Raw genomic sequence first — 26,279 nt, forward strand, 5'->3', positions numbered from 1 at the left:
CCATGATCCTATATATTAGGTTTAGGATAAAATTATGGGTGTTTCCCGAAATATACTTGCAGTACTGTAAATACTGGCAACCGCGTTCCGAAATCGCGCCACAGCCTACTGCCGCCAGTCAGTGACGTCACGAAATTTGTGATACAGATCAGTGGTTGCAGTACTTGAGAGATGGCCGCGTCCTCGGTGGCGTTGTAAAGTAGCCACGGACGTATATATTTCTTACGTCCGTTAAAGTAGCGTTCGGATTTAACTGTGACTGGCAACTCGAAGTAAAAACGGAACGCTGTTCGCAGATGACTGCGTGACGTCACAGCCGGCAATACTAAAAGTATATTTCGGAACACACCCCATGAACATACTTACGGAGTTTTGGAGTTCCATTTCGTGTATGCCTATTGTCTATGTCCCATGTGGCAAATTTCGAACGGAAAGAATGCAAATTTGCGCTATTTCTAAGAATTAAATATTTGTACTGTTTCATCATAATTTCATACGGTTAATATACAATAGAGCATTTCTATGTGAAAATACGTGCGTTATTTCATGAATTTGATTTTACGATATTTGATTAATCATCCACTGTTTAAATTATTCAAGCTTCTGTATTTTTTGGCGCGCCCAATAAATTAGAAAAAGGTAAAGTCACTATCTGCCTAATAGTTGCTATCTCTCTCAGCATAGTCGGCTATACGGTCAAACGTACGCGGTGCGCTTTCCATGTAGAGTTATTTTAGTGGGAGCCAATATCGGGCGCACATTTTGCTGGCACGCAGGCTGGAGTTTCGTCTTCTACTCTCTTACTTCCTGGTATCACCATTTTATTTTAAGAAGCGATAACGTCCAGCACGAGGCCCAGTCGAGGTAACCTTTCGCAGTTGAACAATCATGGACAAAGTCCATGCGGTCGCTTCTATCCCGCTCAACCGATTGTCTCAAGGTCGAGGCTCGTCCCTCCCGAGTACCGCTGCTTTTGGGTGTTGATCAGTAGAATTTTGCCGTAGCAAGTTGCATATAGTTGGATGAAGGTTTTCTTCAAAGTCAGTTTCATTTATCGGCTCGTTAGCATACTTTAAACTCATCCAGTGAAATCTGAACGAACAATGGCAAGCTATCATAAGCCGGAGTCAAAAACGATCCAAGAACTGAAGGATATCGCCACGAAGCTAAGAATTCATTCGGTCCGGGCGACCCAGATAACTAAAAGCGGGTACGTAACGTATAGTTTGCTTATCAAATTGAAGAACCTGTGAATAATTGGCTAAAATCGACCACGCTATTTGTGGGTCAAGCATTGGTAGCCACCATCCGACCACTGCAATACGAACAGCAGCTCGTTCACGGCATGGGTCTGATGATTTGCTTTATTATTTTTACCGTGGGGCAAATTCGTCTATGCGACCGATATATAGCGGCCACAGAAACCGTATTGGTGGCTTCCGGCGATTCTAGGAAGTTATTGGCTGTGCAAAGCAGACCTGCTGCTGTTACGACATAAGATGATTTTTATTCACCAGTGATTGCAGCTAGCCGCTGCCGGGCGCATGTGATTGGTCACCTTCTATTATAGACGAACATTTATTCGCTCAGAGACCAACTACTAGCAACCCGGTTGGATATCTGAACATCAGCTATAAGCTAATTTCTCTGATACTTTAGAGCCAAAAGCGGTTGCGAATACTTCCGTGTGTAGAATCACATTACGTATGTACGAATACATACAATATAAGTCTTGATTAAATCAGCGTGCCATGTCATAGCAGTAAAATATTATCACAAACCTTATCAGATTATCACAGCAAGTTTTTACGCATTGTCACGAAACACGTGATCCGTCGAGGCGGGAATTTGTGCCAATATTATTTCTATATAGGGTGTCCCATTTTCAGCGCAATAGTAAAATGTGTCAATAACGATGAACTTCATGGCAAAATGTTTTAGACAACTGTAAGATTTGAAGGAGACGGTGTTGCCATTAATCTCGGTGAATGAAACAGAAAGAATTCGGAATCACCTTGAATATTTTGATGTAGAAAACCATAGCTTTTACATTTTTTTTAACTTCAGTCCAAATTCAACCCAAAACTAGGTTACACCTAGTAGCCGTAGTGAACCTACCGTGCTTAAAAAATCCGACACAGACTATCGGATCTCTGTCGGATTTTTTCAGCAGAGTATTGAAGTTGAATTTGGTCAGAAATGAAAGGTTCCCGAGTCTTATCTTGAGTACACCCTGGAAAATTCAGATTTTAATCTAGAACCATTTCGTAGATTATTTGGTCTAGCTGACGGATCGTACAATAGACCAATTCCTACATCCCTGTTCGATAAGATATGTACAAATTAATAAAAACTTATTATTTGCAAAAACCAAGACTTATATTTTCACTAAAGTGACGGAAAATAAAACTTTCCAGTTAATTTCAAAAAAGCACAATTATCGCGATTTTACGAAATAATCCATACAAATATTGGGAGAAAAATGCGTTATCAATACCTATTCAGAAAAAAAGTTATTATTGCAAATAAAAAGTTACCGTTCACGCGTGTCCTCTATTGGTTAAACATAGGGTCAATTCCAGGTGGAATTGCGTATTAACATCAACATTATTCGTAATAAAACCGTTAATGTATTTACCCTGGAAAGTTGTAGTTTTATATTTCGGAACAACTTGGAGGGATTCTGTGAAAACGATTCAAATTGAATATTCGTTCCCTAAAACTCATTCCTCAAGCATTAGTTCCCTAAATAACTCATAACTCAAAACGCGTAGTTGATTCAGGCAAACATTGAACCCAGTTAACGTTGCAAATAAAACGTTACCGTTTACGCGTGTCGGCTATCGGTGAAACGTTTGGCCATATCCGGGTGGAATTAAGTCTTAAAAAACTGTTAATGTGTTTACCGTAGAAGGTTCTAGTTTGATATTCCGGAACGACTTGGAGAGATTTTCAGAAATCGATTCCAATTGAATATTCGTCTCGTATACATATAACTCATTCCTCCGCTGGTTGCAAATATTTGCAGGGTAACAACTATATCGTAAATTTCGCAGGATAATCTCGATTTGCTACAGTAACAGCTAATACGAAATTCTATATTTCACCGGATAAACTCTTGGCCTTTGTTCTGCACGATGACCCGGCTTAGCTTGATTATTAGTATATGCATAAGCGCATATAGTTATAATCGAAATAACCGAGGATGTGATGTGTAAAATTCAACAATCGTTTTTCTCATTTCCCTCTTTGAAGCGTCCAGTTCTAAGATTTATCGTTTATTTGAAGAATCGTTTATTAGAATGGCATAATTAGTACAATGCAGAATCATAAAAAATGGAGCAACTGCTCATGCTTTCAAGGCCTTCAAGGCCTTCAAGGTCGACGCTCACAGAATTCTACAAGCCATAGGCCACCCATTTAAGCAGAATGCGGCAGCGTGAACACAATTCCGCTACAGCTTCTGCATTTTGCTTACGGCTCGATTTTTCCCGGCAGCATCCTGTTGCCGGAATATTTTGCGCCGAGTTTATGATGAAAGGGAATGGTAATAAAATAGCGGAGGGTAACGCTACCTGGTGAGTGCTGAGTGAGTGTCACCCATTTAATTGGCATTATTCCTATTGTTCAAGAACTATGAGGCAGCAAAATATTGCAGCAGCATTTTGCTGCTCGTGAAAATCTAGCTGCTTCAACCTAGAGGGCCTAGACTGTGATTCAACTCAACGACTTCCGTAATATTTATTACACTATTATCGTGACGATTATGTAACTTATTGCGTGTAAAAATAGGTGGCGTCGTTTAACCATCTCTTCCATTTGGGTACTGTTTTTTTTTTTGCATCTACGGTCAAGGGTCGAGATAGCAAGCCGGCGATATAAGCGAAGCTCGTCGCCGCTGATGCTTCAGCTTGCGACTACGCGTTGAACACTGCAGTTAGAGGGTCAGCGGACAACCGTGGAGTTAGCCGATTAATTCTAAAGTTAATTGAAAATGGTGAAAGAAATTGATACGCAAAAGCTCTACGATGTGGCCAACTGGCTCAGGATTCATTCGGTCACAGCAACGCAGGCAGCAAAAAGCGGGTATCTATCTGTAAAAATTACCTGCCCATCGAAAAACCTAACCTAACCTAACCTAACCCAACCTTACCGGGCTAACGCAGTTTTTGCGTACGTGGTATAATCCTAGCGTCCCAGGGTAGTTTGGCCATTAGTCATTCTGTAGTTAGAACATGGTCCGCTCTTAACCTTTGGTTCATCTTCACCTAGCGTTACAATCGTAGTCAATTATTCCATTTCCCCCTAATATTCTACAACTGATCGTGAGGCCAATGTTCACAGTCCAAGGCTCTTGGTCCTGAGGCTTGACTTATCATTATTATTCTGAAAATGAGTCTTTATAAATCATATGCAAAATCGAAAAAGTTTCCTCATACCATGTATGCATTAAAAATTATGAAGTGTCTATTCGATCTACATAGTGAACCTTCACACGACACTGGAAACTCCGTCCATGCCAAATGTTCGATTGTCTCGAATTTTTCGTACAAAATTAGTATCCAAATAAATAACTTTTTTTAACCAAAATGCTTTGTATTTCCCTCCTTGTTGACTAAATTTTCAAAATAATTTTCTTCGGGTTTCTTAAACTCATTTTGAAGTTAGAGGATGAATCCATGTCGTTGCCTTGCCAGAATTTGCAAATTATCTTTTGATGATTCGAAAAAAATATTTGTAATTTGCTAATTTTTAAACTGTATTACAGAATTTTTGAAGTGAAAACTTCTTTAGTGCCACTGGTGAAAACTTCTTCAACGCGGTAGTGATTTGAAACTCGATGAAATAAAATGAAACTATTATCGATGTAACGAAATGAGACACCTATCGATGAAACAATCAATTATTCCATTTCTGATACTGCATGCTCCTCATTCTCTTGCAGTCTAGTTTCTGAAGGTTTCACTTCTACCACGTGTGAACTGCGCTCATGTTTTTTTTTTTTTTTTTTTTTTCAATTATCTGGCCAAAGCTATTACACAGACGCATCTTTTATCATCAATTTAAGACCAGGCTAAAATTTATTTAGCAAATACAACAGAATTGCGTTGGTATTTCCTGGTTTCTCCTTCACTGTTTTGATTGGAGTCGGGCGTCTGACATCGTACTGAAGTGCCCTAATCAAATAGCAAGCCACCTTATATTTCAACTAGGCACCAACCTTTAAATTAAACTATCTTATAAGCTCTGACGATTTTGATTTGTATTTGCAAAAATCTTCAAATTTACCCAAGATTCTTTGTAATCCTACTGTAGACATCCAACATCATGCTCATCTATGGCAGAGATCATGTCTGTCCTTTTCTTTCACACAATGCGCTACAAGGTCTCTGCTCCTCGTGATGTGAACAACGATAGATTCGTTTTAAGCAAAGGGCATGCTGCACCGATTTTATACGCCGGTAAGTGATTGCAAATTATCAAAATCCCAATTGGGAATGTTACTAAATTACGATAGGTAAGAGTTTCAAAAATGTATCTATGTACGTGTCAATAACGATCGTGATAATTCACAGCTTGGGCAGAGGCAGGTTTATTTCCTACAAGTGAACTTTTGAATCTCCGAAAATTCAACAATGACCTAGAAGGACATCCGACTCCTAGATTGAACTTTATTGACGTTGGAACTGGGTCTCTTGGACAAGGGCTGTCTGTCGCTGCTGGCATGGCTTACGTTGGCAAGAATTTCGACAAGTCTAGCTACAGGTAACTTTTCCAACTAACCGAGTGACACTTTTATACAGTATTAGTTGAGCTTGGAAATCAGGCAAAATTTAGAGAATTTGATATATTATTGACGCTAGATGCCCTACATTTCTTAGTTGAATACGTTGCAAGATTTCTAAAGTTTTGCAACACACTCTCAGCAAAGAACCTCATTTTTTAATAAGATCTTTTGTAATTTTGTTGAATGATCTCTGAAGAATTTAGAACATCAAAGTGAATGATTTTTTCTTAGTAAATCTATCTACTTGGTTGAAGAAGTTTAATTTACTGCGCTGAGGTTTGTTGGTTTGGGAAGCGCATTTTTCCTAAGCTGAATAGCCTTCACCAAGATACATGGTCTACGTTATCTTATTCATAGTTAATGAAATATTGCAGTTGTTATCATTTCTATGTTCAATTCATTCTTACCTGAAAAAAATCGATTATAATGATTTCATAGACCCATGTGATTATGGGAACATTGCTCACAAAGTGGAAAACAATAATTTTCCTGATAAGATTACCATTATGTACCTAAGGAGACAAGTGTAACCAAACTGAAGGTCCACTTTACTTGTTAGGTATGCTTATTCAATAACTGGTGTTCATTATTACCAATATTAAAAATCATTTATTGAAAACATATATTTAGCGTTATGGAGTGTAGTGTAAGAGATTAATACACCAGTACTCGGTTCAAGGGTGCAACAATTTCCTAAATTACCTGCTATTTTACTAATTATAGAATACTGTTGCATCCTTAGGCTCACAGATTCTGTATACCCAAGTTTATTGAGTTGAATATCTCCACGTGTTTTCATAATTTAGCATTGAGAAATGACCAATAGAGAATGTTAATGTTGATGTAATCCTGCATCAATAAATGGGTATTTCGATTCAATCACATTTTTTCTACCCTAAAGTATTTTCTTGTATACTTTTATGCACAAAACATAAAAAATTGAAAAGACACCAAAGGAATAATAAATTGTGCATTAAGGAGGCAAAGTAGGTTTGTTTTACGCCAAGTGTAAGTTTGGATTACGAATTGTAAGCATGCCTGTGTGTAAGCCTAAGACGAATGTTGCAAATGCGTAAGGTGGAAAAGACTGCCACTGAAGTGCATACGACACTTTATATAAAACAAAGTATAGTTGAAAATTTTTTTTTATTGGGGAGTAAATAAAGAGTTTTTTCAGTAATAGGACATAAAAGTACTCACAATTGTATCGTTGCTAAAACGATTACTTTGAATGTGAACCACAAGCAACAAAAGACATGTAATCCATACTTGTGTTATATAAAACAAATTGTAGCAAAATTAAAAATAGACTGAGCTCGATTGATTTTTCTGCTGGACAGCTTTGTTATCTGCAGAGTTGGATTATCAGTTTACTTGTTAGTCACTGAAGCAACCAAGATCTGTTTAATATATGCACATTGTGCATAGTAGCTAATCTATACATGTATCTTATAATTATACTTACACTTTAAAGGGTGTACGTCCTAGTTGGAGATGGTGAATCTGCTGAAGGATCGATTTGGGAGGCACTTCATTTTGCTTCTTACTATGGGCTAGACAATCTTTGTGTAATATTTGATATAAACCGTTTGGGTCAAACACAAGCTACTTCCCTTGAGCATAACATGGAGGTTTATCGTGTGCGTTTAGAAGCTTTTGGGTTCAACGCTCTGGTAGTCGATGGCCACGACGTCGAGGAACTAGCTAAAGTACTAACACAATTTCCTATTGCTCTTTGTGGTGAATAGTCTTTTCTTGCAGATCCTAAAAAATACCCTGTCTTCTTTCATTTCACAGGCATTCCATGAAGCACAAAATACTCAAGGCCGTCCAACTGCAATCTTGGCAAAGACATTTAAAGGTCGAAACTTTCCCAACATTGAAGATGAACTCAATTGGCATGGAAAAGCTCTGGGAGCCAACGGTGATACCGTCATTCAGGTATGAAAAGATTACTGTTTTTTTTTTTTAAGGAATTCAAAATTGTCGAAACCCATCCACGGGTTTCCACATTTCTTTATGTATACTATCTTATAATATACTATGTTGATTACTGGTGTCCTGTTCTAGCATCTAACTTCATTATTGAAAAATCCTGGTCCACTCGCTCTGCATCCGCAAAAACCCCTCGTCGCAGATGCACCAATCGTCGACATTAGTAATATAAAATTGAGCTCACCACCTAACTATAAATTAGGTGAAAAGATTGCGACACGTCTTGCTTACGGAAATGGCCTTGCCAAGGTAGATATATCGCAATTACATCACTTACTCTGTGATAAAAGTTGTAGTATTCTCATAACGTACCTTCATGTTTTTATTAGTAGCAACGTTATTATTGAACCAATACTTTTTCATGCAGATTGCAGCCAACAATTCCCGTGTGGTTGCTCTGGATGGTGACATGAGGACATCAACCTTTTCAGATAAAATCAGGACGGTCGATCCGTCGAGATACATAGAGTGTTTTATTGCTGAACAGAACTTAGTTGGAGTAGGAATTGGCATGGCTTGCCGTGATCGTACTGTTGCCTTTGTGTCGACGTTTGCTACCTTCTTCACGCGTGCCTATGATCAAGTGAGCTCTTATTCTAGTGAATGAATTCTACCTAACTGATTATCAGGAATCTGTAGCGTAACACATTGATTGAACATGAGATATTGTAATTTATACGTTTTTCGTGTAATGTTATTTATTGCAGATTCGTATGGGTGCTATATCGCAAACCAACCTGAACTTTGTCGGCTCTCACGCCGGCTGTTCAATCGGTGAGGATGGACCTTCGCAGATGGGCCTAGAAGACTTGGCCATGTTCCGGGCGATACCTGGAGCTACTATTTTCTACCCATCTGATGCCGTTTCAACGGAACGTGCCGTAGAATTGGCCGCGAACACGAAAGGAATCTGTTTCATCCGAACTTCGCGTCCAGAAACACCTGTCATTTATAAGAACGACAAGGCACTAGCAATTGGCAAAGCTCAGGTTATCAAAACTTCAAGCAAAGATCAAGTGCTGATTATTGGTGCCGCGGTTACGCTAGTTGAAGCTATACTAGCTGCCGATGAACTTGCCAAGAGTGGAATCAACGTGCGTGTCATGGATCCGTTCACAATAAAACCAATTGATGCTGCCGGGATAATAAAAAATGCTCGCGAAACTGGCGGTAGGATTATTACTGTTGAAGATCATTATCCAGAGGGTGGTTTGGGCGATGCAGTACTCTCGGCCGTTGCTGGTGTGCGAGATATAATTGTGAAAAAGCTTGCCGTACCAGTTGTGCCTCGCTCTGGTCCAACAGCTGTTCTGCTCGATGCGTATGGTATCAGCAGTCGAAGCATTGTTACGGCTGTTCATGAAATACTGAAACTCTGAATATCTATTCCTAACGCTGAGAACTTGCAGTGCGAAGAGAAGTCTTTGCGCTAACAGAAGAATGTCTTCTTTCTTTCAACTACTTTCAGAACTGAATAATTTTGAAGCTCGGTAGGGGGATTCGCTAAATCAAAACTCTGGTTTGCAGAGCCTGAAGACAAATTCAGACCAATGCTAACTATTAAATACAGAAAGTGTTTTAGCAACGATATTCAGTATCAGTCTGCTCAACTATTTCGAGATGCATACAGCGCATGTTTCGTATTATAAATCTAACAATAAAGTGCAAATACCCCCGAGTCTGAACGCCATTCCGTCGTGCAATAATTTTCTTAAATTTTTCAACATTGCCAATTATTCCAAAAATTTACTCTATGTATAAAACAAACGTTCCAGCAATAATAACTAACACAGTAGTTTACTAGAAATAGTTGTTATTGGATGCACAAGTTGAATGGTAGGTTATTTTTATAAACTTGTTTGTAATTCCCCTCCCTGTTTCTTTAACCACCGACCTGTTTTTCAACCACAGAGCGTATGTGAAAAGGAAATAAAGTGTTCAAAGATCATTAACGTTTTTCGTTTTTAATTTGTCGCGCTCTCAATTTGAAAGGTCTGCGATCTTTACCGCGTGATGGTTCTTTAATGCAATGTGAGCAAATCGACTTTCAAAAGTTTCAAGCTCATGGCATTTCAGTCAAGGCTTGGACCAAATTTTCGCTAACACAGGGCGTTTATAGTAGTCACGCCTGCTGATTGGCCTTAAATTTTAGGGAGAACAGTATCTGGATCGAAAAATACTTGGTTTTCATTGAATTATAACGGAAAGAACTAATCAGTACTTTATGAATCGCTTCAAGGAGTAAGTTTTTTTTTAATAATATTTAGAATAGAAATTCTGCATCGACCACAGGTATACACGGGCTCCGGAATCAGTGGTTTACCGACTGCGTAACCGGCAAAGTTGTGCCCAGTGAGAACCTGCAGAGAGGCAGGTTTTGTTGACTCTCGTGTGATATGTATCTATGGTATGTATACATGTGTACGCGGCAGTATGGTACGCATGTGTAAGTGCATTGATATAGGTATGTGTCTATACATAGGTATAGCTTGTGTTCGTGGTATCGTCGTGGGTTAATATTATTTTGATCTTCTTTCGGGGGGTGGTGGGATATGACGATGATTTATTCCAAAGTTGGAGATAAAACCAATACACCGTCGTAAGGACAGTGATGTGACGTTATTAAAAATCAGAATATATGTGCGGCCCTCGTCGCGTCGGGTGTCGTCTGGAACCACCTAGTCACTCGCCAGCATTCAAGGGAGAGTGAAAAAAGTAAGATGGCCGCGACGAAACTTTGCGTTCCGTAAAGAACAGTTGTGTTGACGTCGATTGGGTTTCAAATTTTCCTCGGCTTTTGCGAATACCCCTAAATACTGACAACGGTACACTGCTGCTACGTGTCCTATCTTCTTCTAGTGAATTTGTGCTGAACCGGAGACAAATTGTTGATTGCTCTCAATGACACAGATTGCCGCATGAACCGTACGCTTGTTTATCCCAGAGAACAACAATAATCAAACAACGTGGGACAAGTGAAGTACGAACTGTGATACGTCGCGGAAAGAATCCTGATTGTTTCAATAGCCGTCGCGCATTATTGAGATCGACATTTATCGTCTTGGCAAGAAATATTCCTGCTTCTCGAAAGCAAATCCGGTCGTTGGCTTTAGAGGATTTTGGGAAGGAAAAAGCTGGCGGCGACCGTGTGGATTATTTAGCGTTCGAGTTACACATTCCCTAGTCGTTATTAAGACTTGCATTAACCGAGGGTTGCTTATAACCTGAGACGAAATGATAGATTTCCATCCCCTTATATGATTTGTTTTGTCTCGGCGACGGTTCCGAATATTCGATCAGCTAAACGGATGGCAATATATTTGCAAATTTTGCAGCTCTAGCATATCGAGGAAGCTGGGCAAAGTGGCGGGTAAGAGAAGTCACTGCTGAACGTGAGAGCAACCACGGACGGCCATATTAAAGTTTCAAAAGGTGGCAGCAGCGCCGTGGAAGTAGAGCAGCGAGTGAAGTGAAGTGAAGTGAAGTGAAGTGGAGTCCCTCCGCTTGCCGATTAGTGCCTGGTTGCTCGCATGAACGCGAGTGCCTTGTGCTGTGCCCAACTGTGAATCGTCCCGCAGCGTGGCGTACATACAGCGCCGTAGTGGTGGGGTAGCAGTGGCGATCCTCGAGTACGCTGTGTTGACTTGGTGTGTATGCATGTACATACACGTTGGCGTTGGAGCGGTGTTATTTGTCGTTGATCGAGATCGTTTTTCTCCTTGATTAATGTGAACCTTCGACTGCCGACTGTCGACATTACCGACTTATGGCTCGTTAATGGTGAATGGTGATCCTATTTTCTTTATATGTGCTACGGCCGATGCTTTTGCAAAATTTCGAGCAACCAACGATATTAGGATTATGAAAAATTAGTCATGATCCCTCTCGAATACGGCACAACTTTACGACGACGTACGTAATCCTGCATACGTCTTCTCCTTCGTCTTCTGCTCCCCTCCCCCCTCCCCCCTCTCCTCTTCCTCATCCCTCCCTCGTCTTCCATCTCCTCCTTCCAAACGGCAGTAACCTTTTCAAGAATCCTCTGACACGTCAATTTGATCCTTGCGTACTTATCACCTGCACGCGCTTGTGACAACGGCTAGTGCCCCCTCTCGTTCGTCTCCCCTCAAAAGAACCAGACAAACTACAAATACCTGCCTTTTTCATCCCAATTCGTTTCCTTTTTTCACATAGTGTGATATGCTTGATAGCAGTATTCGGTACCTTGATCAAAATTCTAATCTTTATTACTTAACGTTCGTAAAGATGAGAGCACATCACCCACCATTGACTTGTACTAATTTTCCTCAGTAAGGAAGAGATTAATTCTCTTTTTTCAAACGGCTGTGTACTATACGCACGCCTCAAGTTTTTATCAATCAAGTTTTGATCAATCAAGTTTGATCCTAAACTGAAGTTGCCGCTGATGGATTATAAATTTCTGAAGAATAAAGTAGCCAGGGTAGCTGTGTGAAAGTACAAAGTCCTTACATTGTGGCTAATGTTGATTTGACCTGTTCGTCTATCATCTCTCATCGATCAAGCTTGATGGATCGAAACTTTGGATACATATATTGTCTACCTTATTATACCTAAGGGCTGTGGTGAAAAAAAAAGATTCTTTATTGATAGGTAGCCTGACTACCTAAATGTAGATAACGCAAAGCACCGATCCTATCCACAAAAGATGGCAGCTGTCAAATTATTTGAAATAACCGCATAACTTTCGACTGTAGGGCTGCCACTAATGTAACGTTAAATATAGCCAACTAATGAAACTAACTTATAACGATTGATTATACATGAATGGTTATTTAAAATCAACAAAGGAATTTGAAATAATGATTTAATGCGAGAACAGCGATTTGTGTGGCTAAAATCATGCAGCTTTGCTAATTAGGTAGGTCTAGTAAGTATATCGTTGTGACAATAAAGTTATTCATTGTCGAGAAAAAAATTTTTATCAAGATAATCACGAAGTGGACTTAAATTATGACAGTTGCGGGTATTTGTACTAATTTTGAAGCAGGTAATAATATTCTATCTGTCTTCACTTTGCAAAATACTTCATATCTCTGTTTTAGTCACATCACAGTGGAGTCGGTTCAAAAGGAACGTCGAAGGAAAAGTTATAGGAAAGTTGAGTGGGAGTGCTTCACCGCACTGCTGATGTCAGCTAGGAGTTTGAAGTTGACTACCAAACGGCAGTCGCATCCACAACTAAGGAGTCACTCATCTATAGGATCTAGATGAGAGGTGATATCTATCGAAGGTCTTCGCAGAAGCCTAGCCTTGTAGCCTTGTAGTTCAAACAGGGCTGGCTCGGTACCTGAACCGTTGCTGCCTTTGACACAACTCTGAATGTCTTCGCACATACAAAAGTCGTGCGTGGTTAGTTCAACTTCCTTGTCTCTTAGCAACCGTTTATAATACTTGACCTTATGTCGTGAAACTATGTCATTAAATCGAAACCAATGATCAATAGGGGCTTGAGGCAACATTAAGTGACAGCAAAAAGAAGTACGGGGACAAGGTGAATGCTCTTTTGTCCGCCTGGGAACATGTTACTAACTTTATACCCGCGGCAACGCCAGAAGCTACGCAATCTCTCATAGAATGGGTTCACAGGTAAGTCGAAACTTTTTTCTTGCCTCTCTCTGATTCTTAACATTGATCTTTGCCTCTAATTACACTCATTGCCATTACTACAAGAGACTTGCTCCCAGCCTTAGTCTATTCATGATTTCTTAGCATGCTTGCTATACGTCTTTGAGTTACGAATGGATCGACTCGTCTGCAGTAGACGATTTCTTTCGTATAATTACAATCGGAAGCCAGTATCGCCTGTTCCTGCGAGTGATCTCATTAGTTTCATGTGCTTGGTTCGATTTTCTTATTCTACGCTACGTGAATAAACCACAGAGGTCTTAATATCGTTACTAAAGAATATTTTTTTGTCAGATCAGAGTGACGGGAACTGGAGAGAAGCACTTGTACGTGACTCTGTTGATGATATGGTCAAAAGTTTTATCGACAGTTTTCTGGTGTCGATTGAAAGCATTGTGTTCGGCCCTTAATTGTTTGGCATTATGACTAAGTAGTTGTTTACAAATGTTTTCCAGACGGAGAAGATGGGTTTTTAAATTATTATTATTATTATTATTATTATTATTATGGGAGGATATTTATTCCCGGAAATTCTAGCCGATCTCTGTACTAACTGGATCGGCGATTCCTATTCTAATGTACATATCGATACTGATTTGATTAAAAACAGTTATGAGCTGCCAAATAACAGTCACAGTGTTAAGAAAATACGTTTGTTTGAAAATGTTACTTTGCTGGTGATCAGAGATTCAGTATTAAAAGTTTCTACTTTCAATTATCCTGACATTTCTCTAGTTCTTGTTATGTGATAAGGTGATTGGGATTCTTGTCTTGCAGCGCTGAAGGGACTTATTAACCCTTAGTGGGATGAATATGGAAATAGTTGTTATTTCAGAGTGACAGTTTGTGAAAGGCCTACATTAATTTCAACAGTATTGAACCTTAGATACTTATTATACGTAGTTCGTGATATGAAAATGGATTTATAAGTTAAAGTTTTAATCAGAATTTCAATATGTCAAAAATCATAATGCTATCTGATTGTTTTCCAGAGCTCGTATAACTACTAGTTGATAATTGAGGCTGCCATGTGAAATTCTCATTTTTTGTTCGCAGGCATACTTTGAAGTTGGTATTGCGGGGAGAGTGGCCAAAGTTGTCACCCGCTACAAAGACGCACCTTGGTGTTACGTTGCAGAGGTGCTCTACGCACCTGGGCCATCATCCTGCGGCACCACGCTGCGCTACTCTGATCGCCCTCGTACATGATCCTTGGACTCGTCCTGCCCTTGACAGTATTCTCAATGGCCAGCCAGATCCAAGGCTTGAAGATGGTAGGAGGCAACAAATTTTTTCCCTGTTATGCACATTTCTACCTGTAAAACTGAATGTGTACTTTTATGACCAATTAGAATTCGTAATTCATTTACATTATACCAGGAAATTTTCTGCCATATAATATTTTGAGTGATTTTTTTGGTTGGGAAAACCTCACAATCAGACTTTATTACCATGCATTTTTCTCTAGAAGAATTGTCCTCCTGGGTTTGCTGGTAATGGTAGTGTTTTTGATCACGCAAATATCACTCGTTTTAATCTTTGTTCACAGAGTTTTGTTGTTCGGAAAAAGGTGAATTATTAATGATGAGACTTCGAATATTGTGTGAGGATCGCTGCGAAGACATAGCGGTCAATTTGGCAGCCGCTTGCGTCCGTTCGCTTCGCCGAAGCGATCAGTTAAGATCAGTCTGCGAAGCTCAACATGTGCAATACATGACTGACGTGTATATCGTTCTATTGTACAAGCTCAAACGCACGCAAGACATATTCGCTCAAGTATTACCACATTTTTATCTTATCATTGTATAGATGTAGGTACGGTAGTCATAAGAATTTCTCTTAGCTCCATGTATCAAATACCATCAGTTGTCTGTGTTTAATTAGAAAAGTATTGAGTACAGAGTGTTTACAGTTATGGTACAACTTAGAGCAGGTGCATTATTAGGATGGCATGGTCTGTTCTTAAGAAAGGATTATTTTGCAGCTAAAATTAATGGATCTTGGAGAGGGTTTGGAATTGGTCCAGAGGCTCGGAGGTGAAGCACCGACCAAATATGGAACGGCAAGAGTGTGGAAAAACTCGACAAGAGCTGCAGAGTTGGTAGCGCAGTATTTGGTTACTGCCGGAATGGTTAGGCCTGTTGAAGAGACAGGATCCTCGACTCTTGAGCAAATTATAAATTCCTGGGCTCTGCTTCACTCAAAGCTTAAGGACATGGCTCCGACGTTACCTGGAATGATACGAAAACTCATAGAACCTGCCGAAAGTGCGCAGCACATTTATATTTTTTGTGCTGTACTTGGCAAACATGTGAGTAAAGATGAAATTTTGCGTTTCTTATTTCACACTTTCAATTAATGGACGTACAAACACATGCGCCACAATCTTAGCTATTGTATGTATAAGCGTACAATTATCCATTTCTAAGATCTTATGCATAAGCAGAATTGTCTGAAAACAATATTGACGAAAGAGCATTCTTTGCAAGTTATCCACAAGTAAATCCATGCGGAATTTTGTGAATTAAATTCATCATTTTTACCTCTTTGTTTGAGATAAGACCACAGTTTTATTTTGTGCAATATGACACTGGATAACTGTGGTGAGTGCTGGAAACAATTGCAGGGTGGTCACTGGTACAGAAAATTCTGGAAAAGCTGGAAATGTCATGGAAATTTGAAATTCTGCAATAGTCAGGGAAGTGTCAGGGGTTTTTGCGGAAAGTCTGAGAATTGATTACTACATTTTTTTTCCATACATATACGTCCCACAATATTTTTAAGCTTCAAATAAATTAGATTGAATACAAATTTCTTTAACATTGCCGGGAGGTTCTCTTCAAACTTTGAATATTCCTAAATATTACCTTACAAAAGATTGTGCGCATCGGCTAGAGGGGACAGTGTGACCCAAGTGACAGTTTGTATTTTTATAAAAAATAAATTATATGGAAAATAAGTATATTTTTTATCAATTTGCTACAAACAAGTTATCCGATTTGACTAGGGAATATTATAAAATTTTTGTTTGGAAATCTTGAGAAAGTTGAGGAATTTCATGATGGAGATTTAGTGGCCACCTTAAATTGTGAATTTGTGTCAAATTATGACGGCAGAATTGCAAGACAGCCTTGATTGAAATACTCGCAATTTTATTCCAGTTGCATCATTATTTCTAGCACTTACCGGACATAAGGCATTATTTGATGTGTAGTAACGTACCAGGAATAGGTCAAGCGTGATTCAACCTTCATTCGAATCTAAAAAATTGATCAATTGGTTTGGAAAATTCACTCGTATGTGTGTACATGTGTATTTTAGATATGACCAATGTTGTGATATTACTTATTGATTTTCCTAATTTTCTTAATCCCATAGTCATGAACTTGACGGGTTCTCATCTGTGAGTTTAACTTGTATTTTTGTTTCTGGTTTCAGTTTGGATCGACCATCAAGCCACTCATGATTGAACTTTACATACGGGCGTTAACGACAGATATGAACGAATTGGAGGTGCAGAAGGTAAAATCGGAGAAGGAGAAGGTGCGAGAAATTGCAAAGCGGTTGAGCACGCAGTTTTTGAAATTAGCTGATGTTGTCGTCGAGAATGTTGGCATAGCTAGAGAATGCGTGCTTACGGCCTTTTCTCTCCACCCCACGCGACTTTGCTACGACAGAATCCGTGAAATGGCAATTGCTTGCGGTAAGGTAAAAGCGGACGGTGCTCGAATTGACGAGATTAATCGCTCCGACACGTTGGCAAGTTATCTGGACACAGGACAGGAACAAATTGCCACTCGACGCTTGTGTTCAGAGGTAACAGCAAAGAATACCAAGCCAAAAGAAGTATTATTCTCTTTAAAAAGCTTAGAAAAATCTCCACGTCAAAAAGAGATGAGCAGTACAGACGGGTGCCAATTACATCCGAAACGTGATCCAACATCAAATGGTCCGCTTGGTGAGCTCTGTTTTAACTGTGGTGAATTCACGGGGGTTGAAATAGTGAGGATAAAGTCACCTGACACGACGTCCAATGTCGAGCGAACCCTTGATGCTCTAATACTGATAAAGGGAGATGCTGTCACAGGCTCAGCTAATTACGACGAGAAGTCTGCACCTAATCAGGTACTGGACGCTGAAAAATTGGGTGTATCGGCGCAATTGTGCGATGACTTGGCCGTTGTGCTGAGCAGTCCACGTTATCATATGCTCAGCTGGGTTCTGGATTGGAAAGAATTGAACACTTTGTGTGAAAAGTATTTAGAAAATGCTGAAGAAATGCGTAACACCAATAAGGAATTAAAATTCTTGAACATTGACTATTCGCAGTTTAAAGACTGGCCGCTCGAGGAAGAAGCTAACAAAGACGTATTTTTTGGCATAGAAAAAGGATACGAGCAATGGGCTGATATACAGTCAGACGATTCGGAAGAATTTGGTAGTTTTCAACCAGCTGGGCCATACAAGAGGTCATTGACGAGAAGAAGCCTGGACGATACTACTGATTCTGACAGTAGTAGCATTCTGAGGCTTCGCCGTGCAGGTAGACCAAGAAAAATTCACAGACTTGCATCGACTGACAGTGACTACGACGAAGATACCAACAACACCGAATCCTCTCATTTTCGGGGAGTCAACGGAACTGTCAACGAATCGGTTATAATAGAGGATGAAACGGTGACAGACACTGATACAAATACTCAGGATAGCCAAACGGATAGCCTCGGTAGTGACGGATGTAGGCAAGATAAAAAACCAAAGAGAAAATCACCTACTACTAAAGAAATCAGCAGTAAAAATCGTGGCAAGTCGAAGCTCACTGTAGAATCGATGTCGCATTTTCACATGCTTGTCAATGACAATGTAAGACGTTCTACAGAGGACATAAGCAGCTCTGACATAAGCAGCAACGACATAATAACGCTATTCTCTGCGGATATGGACGACGGCAAGTGCGAAACCATCAAGGGATCCTCGTATAATCCTGAGACACCGCTCATCATTACAGAAAAGCGGAGCGACCCAGCAGTACTAAAATCTTTGCGAATGTTCCGGCCCCAAAACATGAAAAAGCCGACAAGGATCAGTCAGATTCTGCAGAAGAATTTATTGAACAAGAATAAAGACGGAAGTTGTAGCAATAAAAACACGAGCTTATCCAAATTTTCACCCAATATGTTGAGTAATTTGAACCTAAATCCAAAGATTATTTTAACCCGAAGCGATGACGTCAACAAAAAAATGATGCTACCGTCAAAAAAACTGAGCCCCGGTGACATTACGAATGAATTGTTAAACCTGCAAAAGAGTAGATTTTCCCAAAAGAAAAATTCTACGATTGTCACAGACGAGAAAAGTCGCAGATGCAAAAGTAACATGGTGTCTGTTGAAAGGGATTTAAGGGTCGTCAGAAACTTGAACTCTAGCAAGCATGCCGGTTCGAACTTCGACATTCTTGCCAAGGCTGTGAGAGATTCGGACATATTGGCCACACATGTGCCTGGCTTGAACACTCTCGATATGATGGTACCGCCGAAAGTTGAATCAACTGTAAATATAGTTCAACTGTCCCGTAATATCCCACAAAGTCCGAATTCCGGTCCTGTAAACAGAGGTGGTACGCCACCAAGAAATCGTTCGTCTGTAGTCAGTAGTGGTATTCAAATGCCAAGTACTCCAACATCAAGCGGACATGACAGCGGCGTTGGCATGAGCCCAGCAGATCGTACACCTCCATCTAGGTCCTTGCTTCAGGACATTGGTGAAGAAGCCAACCAACTTCCCGATACTCCACCGCGTGCAAACTCTTTGGCATCAAACGTTGAAGGTACAAGTCCCAAACTACTCGAAGAGCAACAGGGCAGCAGATGTATTTCCCCAGACAAATCGCCATCGCCCACACCCTCACCCTCGCTTGCTTTGAACTCGGGAACGCCTACTGTTACTATAGCCTCTGAACAATTGCAAATTGTTTGCAAACCCGACGGAACGTACCGGTTGGCCTCGGTGAACCCCACCGCATCCTCGTCCTCGTCATCTTCATCTTCGTCGTCGACGTCGTCTCACTCACCTCATATGGGGCAGCGAGGCATGCTCACACTTCAGACATTGAATGAAAGTAATTTCTCACAGCAACAGTTGCAGGGACGATTAGAAGATTCGGGCACTCCCAATAGGACAATATATGATGGACTCAATACCATGAGTGTTAAATCTGTACATCACGCTGGCCAAAATACTTCGCCAGGCTTGCCCAAATTTCAGCAAGCATTCCGTAAAACCATATACGCACTGACAAATAACACGACAACTGTCACTGATTCTGTTACAACAGAGAATGTATCACAGCTGACCCCTGTATCAAAAACAACGAATCTGTCAAAGGCCGTACAGACTTCCTTACAAAACACTCAAACCCATGGCGGAGTTAACACTCCGTCGATAACTAATGTTCCGAATTTACAATTGTCAACATCGAGGCAGCAAATATTGAACATAGTGCACGCGTCGGAGGGCGGAGATAGGGGAGGAGCGGGAGGAACGGGACGAGGCGCGGAAGAAGGAGTGAACAGTAGTGATAGTGTGGGTGTTGCAGTCACAACGTCTAGTAATGTCACCAATCCAACTGTGACGCAACTTGTTCAAACGACGTCATCACCCTCGGGTGTAATATATACGCACAAGATGCCAGTCACAATATCCACGACTAATCCCAGCCAGCTTAATATCATTCCACACACCATATCTCGCACAGTTTCATCTCAAGGTAATAGAACACCAGTGGTAAAGTTGAATATAATAAGGGCACCGTTGAGACAGCATAATATTGCAAGTACTATACAGGCGGTATTGGCAGGGCCACGAGTCCAGCAAAATGTTCGTCACGATAATCTAATCGCTTCCCCCATCGACGTTCCGATAAATCAGGTCAGCTCGACGACATTGGAACAACTACGAGAATTCGAAAGCGTTCTGGAACAAGTCAAGGAACGAAGTACCGTGCAACCTCAGCATCAAGGCTCCAATGTTGTAACAACGACTGTACAGACGCAAACTCAAACCCAGACCCAGACCCAAACCCAGTCACAAGTGCAAACAATCGTGCAACAGAATCAGCCAAGTAGCAAACATCACACGACATCCGGTACACTCGCCCAACAGCTGAATCTTATGTCGCGATCAGCAGTGTCGAGTAATGAATTCTCAAATGCAGCTAGCACTATTACATTTCAACAAGAAATCTACCCTCAGCAAAAAGTATCACTGGCCTATGTCGATCAGACAGCTACTCTCACTCAGAAAGTTGTCTCGACATCAACCCCTATTGTTGTTGTGACCAGCTACTGCCAACCAGTAGCCTCCCCAGCATTGAGCGTAACCTCTCAAAGTTCATCCAGCCCGTGCGTAACACCAGCTCCGGCACCCGTGTCATCTGCAGGAAAAACACAACCATCTTCAACCACGAAACTAGGTGGGAAAAAGTCGACCTCGAAAACGGTAAAGACGAGCGCGACGAACACTTCTAAAGCACCACCTGTGCCCAAGCCACAACAGAAGCCGCAAGAGGATGAGCAAACCGCTCAGCGAATATACGCAATTCTCGACGAGTATGCAGAGCAGCTGAGAAATTCCCCAGATCTTAACAATAAGCCAGCTCCTAGAAGAAGGTCGAATCCACCAACAAACCCTAGCCAATCATCGAAGCGTAAAAAGTCCGGTTCGAACAAATCGAAAACACCCAGCCAGCAGAGTTCCGAGCTGAGTCCTGGCCCTGATGACCTCGGTCGTACCATGGGTAGCGAGGATTCATCGTCAGGCATTGTTCACGTGCAAGACAGTCCCATTGGCACATCGCTGGCGGACGATGCACAAGTAGGAACAAATGTGGAGGCAGCCTCGGTTGATGTTAAAAATTTGACCAACGACTCTAATGATGCGGTCGACATGAACGTCAAGCGAAGAAATCTGATATTTTCAGATCAAACCAATTCCGTTGCACAGCCGAGAACTGTTATTGTGCAGGAAGCAGTACAGACAGCATCTGTAAGCGTCAGTGAAGCCCTTGCCTCGGTTACAGGGAAACTTGGCAGCACAGCTGTATTGGTACCAGGTACAAACTATATTCTTCCAATGAATCTTATGAAGAGTGGACAGCAGTTCACAATAGTTTCGGGTGGCCCGAAACTTCTCGCTACCGTTCCTACTACCGTGAGAACAAGCAGCACCAGCAACGTATCGAACGCTTTGGTTCTTCAATCATTATTGAATCAAGCTGGTAAAATAATTGCTCAACCGACTCAGATGAAGCAAGTCAAAGTACCGACACTTCAAACCTTGAACACCGGCCAACCATTGGCGCAACAGCAACAGCAACAGCGACACCACCAACAACATCACGTCACCTCCAGTCCAACGGTTGTTGTATCCCAGAGTGGTGCTGGAAATCAGTTTGCTACCGATCATATAGAGAGGAACAATAGCGATGGAAACATCAAGGTCGATGTGCCAAACTCTGTGGCTATACCCATGCACGAAACACCAGAAAATGCAACAATAATCAATAAAACGCCAACAATCAGTCTGATACAAAAGAACGTCAACGATTATGGATCAAGCCAACAGATATGCAGTGTCATAACAAGCAGTCCAAATCTAACGCTCCAAAGCACGAGAATGTTCAATTCTACAATAAGTAAGCTTTCCACACCAACAGGAATGAAGCACGAAAACGTCGTTTGCTTGGCGCCACCTACAGTCACGCAATCACGTGAAAAAAATTTTACTCAGAACAGTGAGAACGATGAAATTGGTAGCGGCAGTAGTTTACAGACTGAAAAACCTGTTACCATACAAACGGCGACAATAGCCTTGGCATTTACACCTCAGTCAAAAGTATCGGTGATAAGTTCAGGACAGAAGGAAACACGAGACGTCACAATCGCTGGTGCAGTAGACGAGGGTGAAAGAGTTGTATCGCCAAAGTCAGTCAAGAGGAAATTTGACGAGGAATCCTCTGCAGAAGTGTTACCAAAAAATACGAATTCTATCATTAGGTCAGCAATGTCTGCAACTCTACAAAACACTTCTAAATTAGGTAGGACCCGCGTATCCTTGATTACTACATAACATTTTTCCATGTTAATTGCTTCAATCATTCAACCTGTAATTAACCACTGCTTGCATCACTTTTTTATTTCATCAATCTTCATTAAGTATGTCGCTAATCAGTTGATCTGTAAACAGTCAGTGATGTCCCAGCTATCGATACCAGCTACCTATGTTCAAAAAGAATGTATTGAAAAATCGTAGTATTGATAGCTGTGACAATGTGCAATCGTACTTGTACAATGGACCGTACGTCTTGTTTCAGAGGCTGCAACTGTAGAGAGTAAAGAAACATCAATAAAAGAGGCACCCGATCAGTTTCTCATGAGTGGCATAGGTGTTAGCGGTGGGGAAGTCTCTGATGCCCAAGAAACTCAGGCGCGAAGACCGAGTGATAACGTTACTGATGTACCATTGCGGATTGGCAACGGGCTTTTGTGCGGGAACGCGAGACTGCAGGAAGCTTGGGAACCAGAGCGGAAACCATCATCGCCTGACACGCCTTGGAGATACGTCCCGACATCTTCAAATCAACTAGGACTTGAGCCATTGAAGGCTTACTCTTCACGAGAAGGCGAAAATTCCGTGGGTAGTGGCAATGGTAGCGTACACAACGTCGTCCATATAATAAACAAAGGCCAAGGCATAGAGATGGCGAGTGGTCAACTTTATCAAACTACTCCCTCAGCAACGACAACGACGAAAAAGTACTTCATTAATCACACTCTAGAACCATTTCAGCAATATTCAAATAGAACACAGATAAAGACGCAACTGAATTCGCGCTTAGACCGCGAACTCGCGCAGCAGAGGATCAGCAAGGCGGCAGCCATCGAGCGTGAATTGAAATTGCAGAAAAGTTTGTCGGAAGAGTGCGAAGACTTGGGAGTCGATGAGCCTAGCACAAGTGATCTGTTTCCAGAGGCAGATCTGCTATTTGACACAAACCACTCACCGTCATTTGATCAATCATCTCAGGATGCTACCTGTAGCCAACCTGTGGGATTAAAGTCCTATAATTCATCCGTATACTTTCGCCCTCTCGATTCGTCCAGCAGCAGTAGGGATGCAAGTCCTGTTATTGACTTTAAGGCGATTGAGCGTAGAAAAAACACTGCGCAAAGAACACGAGCTATAAAAGATACAGTAAAAAGAGCTAAGCGTGAGCGAAATGACGACACGGTTATGAAAAATCTTTCGAAACAGGCGAAGCTTGATCTGCAGGAAGCGGACCCAAGCCAGGACGAAAGTTCAAACAGTAATTCAGATGTCTCCAGTCGTCTTTCCCCATCCATCTGTAACGATGTAACCAAAGACTGTACAGTCGGTCTTGAGCGTGTGAAGATGAATTCCCGTGTCACTTCCAAGTCAAGCTCCCCAAGCAGTACCTCTGACCTACTGCCTTCCTCGGTGATGAAACTTCAAGACACAGATGACCCCGACTCAACTGCGACAAATGCCAACAACATGTCGGTGGCAAGCTCAGGTGATGAAAGCTTAACCCTTTTGGGTGGCGGTACAGCCGATGTAACAATGCCGTCGCCCCTTTCACCGGCTAGCGGTCCATTATTGGCGATGCACAAGTATACTTATACTAACAAAAAGCGATCCCTATGCAAGGTGACACGCAAGGATTATCTGTCGTGGGAAAGCCCGTTGTCCGATCAAGGCAGGTCGAGCAGCGAAGATGACGAAGCTTCCAGCATTGCCGAGTCGACGAGTAGCCAACTAGGGGAAAGTATGACAGTAAACGGTTTGGAGGACAACATTGATGTCCCAACCACAGGTAGTAAATCCACAAACGATTATTGTTCGTCATACATGAACAAGCGTCGTCACGATAAGCTGAATGTAAACGCGAGGGTTGTGCTGAATCGTAATGATGCTAAAGGTATTGCCAGTAGTGATGTGCTTATTAAACGCACAAAGAATGACTCGATGGGTGAATCCGGCGCAGTCTCGAGTGATAAAACTTCCGAACCCTCCGACGACGAAGGCATCACTCATCATCCACCCCATTCCACAGACCCCGACTGTCGCGCAAGAAGATCCAGTCTTCGTGGTCACGTGAAGAAGGGATGTGCGTGCTGTAACGGCTCTCCGGAAAGACCGAAAAAAAAGTCTGTGAAGTTGGACCAGAAACTCAAGAAGAGATTGGCATCGAAACAAATAGTCAGGAAGAGGTAGTCCTGTAAGAAACTCTGATCGATCGAACTAGTTGATGCGAGGCTGTGTTCGAAAAATCGAATTGTGTATGAATCTATCTACATACATACATACATAAATACATACATACATACATACATACATACATACATACATACATACGTACATGTGTGTATATATATATATATATATATATGTATGTATGTATGTATGTATGTATTATGTATATATCCGTGGTTGTGTGCGCGCGCGTGCGAGAACGAGTGTGTGTATATATATATTTCAGCGCATTTTTTTCAGCACATAATATGTATAGATGTGTGCGCGTGTGTACACTTGTGGCATTGTCGGATGGCCAATCTTCAAGCAAGTCATTAATCGTCATGTTGAAGTTCGTAGGTGACGACGAATCGTTCAAAATATTAGATTTACAATATATCCAGTATAAAATGACGTATATAACATGAATACTCGGCGGAAATGAATTTTTCATTTTTATCATTATCATTGTCGCCGTCGTCGGTATTAAGATTAAATTTGTTAATTACCCCCTAAAAAAATCCACCTACATGTAGATTTCGCTGAAAAGAATGCGCAAGATAATTTGCAAACGTTATGATATAAAGCGTAGAGTTCAATTAAATGATAAATTTTTTGAAACGCAATCTAGTCAACGGGTGAGGTTTGAGGCAAGACTTCGAATGTCTTTGTATAAAACAGTAGAGTATAATAATAAATATGAATAGAATCGTGAGTTTCAGTGAGAACACATTTTAAGAAAAAGAATATATTTGTTGGAATCTGTTGGCGAGTTTTTTTTTTTTTTTTCCATGTCAAGATTACTATTCGCGCACCTACCAGGGTGTGACCCGACGGAAATGATTCCAGTTTATAAGAAATTGCAGTTAGCCTGCCTACCCTAATCCTACCTACGGCCTTAGCAGCCCATCATTCTTCTGAATCTTCCACAGCCGAAGTTGTCAATTTCATTTGACTCGGATTTGCACGAATAGAAGTCCAACCAGCGACCTCGTAATCGGGGTTTTCTAACTCCGCTGGTGTTTTCCACTGTCTTTGAACAATTTGCTAGACGTTTCAGTGGTCGGACACGGCTGTATGATAGCCTCGCGGGGTAGGACGTTTTTAATACCGCAAGGCATGAATCAATTTTTGGCTCATTATCAGATCGTACTTTGTTGAGGGTGCCGTATCAATCTAAGGTTGTACATTACGTAGACTACATAGACATAACTCATTAAAGGTATATTATTATGTTATATGTATGTACATATACACAGCATACAATATGTAATACATATATATTATATTGCTGCACTTTAGTACAAATGCTTCATCTTAATTCAAATGACAAACCTACATGTTGGTCGTTAATGCATATGCGATGACGTGATGTGCATATGACTGCTATTTGTTGTCAATAATGAATATTGTTTTCAAATAATATTTAAAAATCGAGTGTAAGGAAGATGCAGTTTCAGTTTCGATGCATTTTTAGTGTATATCGGGCGGTGAAACCTAGGTAATTCTTTTACTACTA

At 41.0% G+C, this 26,279-nt stretch overlaps 2 protein-coding genes across 7 annotated transcripts; both read left to right on the forward strand.

Annotated features, from left to right (window-relative positions):
* The first annotated feature begins 869 nt into the window (after nt 1-869).
* LOC124304516 (transketolase-like protein 2) lies at nt 870-9,731 on the forward strand. 3 transcript variants are annotated; one of them, XM_046762865.1, is made up of 9 exons: nt 870-1,210; nt 3,856-4,086; nt 5,317-5,462; nt 5,577-5,766; nt 7,263-7,497; nt 7,586-7,729; nt 7,859-8,032; nt 8,151-8,366; nt 8,491-9,731. In XM_046762865.1, exons 2-9 carry the CDS (start codon nt 3,995-3,997, stop codon nt 9,160-9,162), a joined length of 1,869 nt encoding a protein of 622 aa, XP_046618821.1. In that variant the 5' UTR covers nt 870-1,210; nt 3,856-3,994; the 3' UTR covers nt 9,163-9,731. The 3 variants fall into 3 exon arrangements, with proteins under 3 accessions (XP_046618821.1, XP_046618819.1, XP_046618820.1); XM_046762864.1 differs by lacking the exon at nt 870-1,210 and adding an exon at nt 3,654-3,734; XM_046762863.1 differs by lacking the exon at nt 3,856-4,086.
* Nucleotides 9,732-10,222: 491 nt separating this feature from the next.
* On the forward strand, nt 10,223-25,525 carry LOC124304512 (serine-rich adhesin for platelets-like). 4 transcript variants are annotated; one of them, XM_046762835.1, is made up of 8 exons: nt 10,223-11,430; nt 12,868-13,174; nt 13,269-13,411; nt 14,507-14,724; nt 15,000-15,226; nt 15,435-15,761; nt 16,889-22,544; nt 22,821-25,525. In XM_046762835.1, the coding sequence occupies exons 2-8, from the start codon at nt 13,145-13,147 to the stop codon at nt 24,740-24,742; spliced, it is 8,523 nt and encodes a 2,840-aa protein (XP_046618791.1). In that variant the 5' UTR covers nt 10,223-11,430; nt 12,868-13,144; the 3' UTR covers nt 24,743-25,525. The 4 variants fall into 4 exon arrangements, with proteins under 4 accessions (XP_046618791.1, XP_046618793.1, XP_046618792.1 ...); XM_046762837.1 differs by lacking the exon at nt 10,223-11,430 and adding an exon at nt 11,608-11,695; XM_046762836.1 differs by lacking the exon at nt 10,223-11,430 and adding an exon at nt 11,755-12,683.
* The last annotated feature ends 754 nt before the right edge of the window (nt 25,526-26,279 follow it).

The sequence above is a fragment of the Neodiprion virginianus genome, chromosome 5 (genome assembly GCF_021901495.1).
Source record: "Neodiprion virginianus isolate iyNeoVirg1 chromosome 5, iyNeoVirg1.1, whole genome shotgun sequence".
NCBI classification, from domain to species: Eukaryota; Metazoa; Arthropoda; class Insecta; order Hymenoptera; family Diprionidae; genus Neodiprion; species Neodiprion virginianus.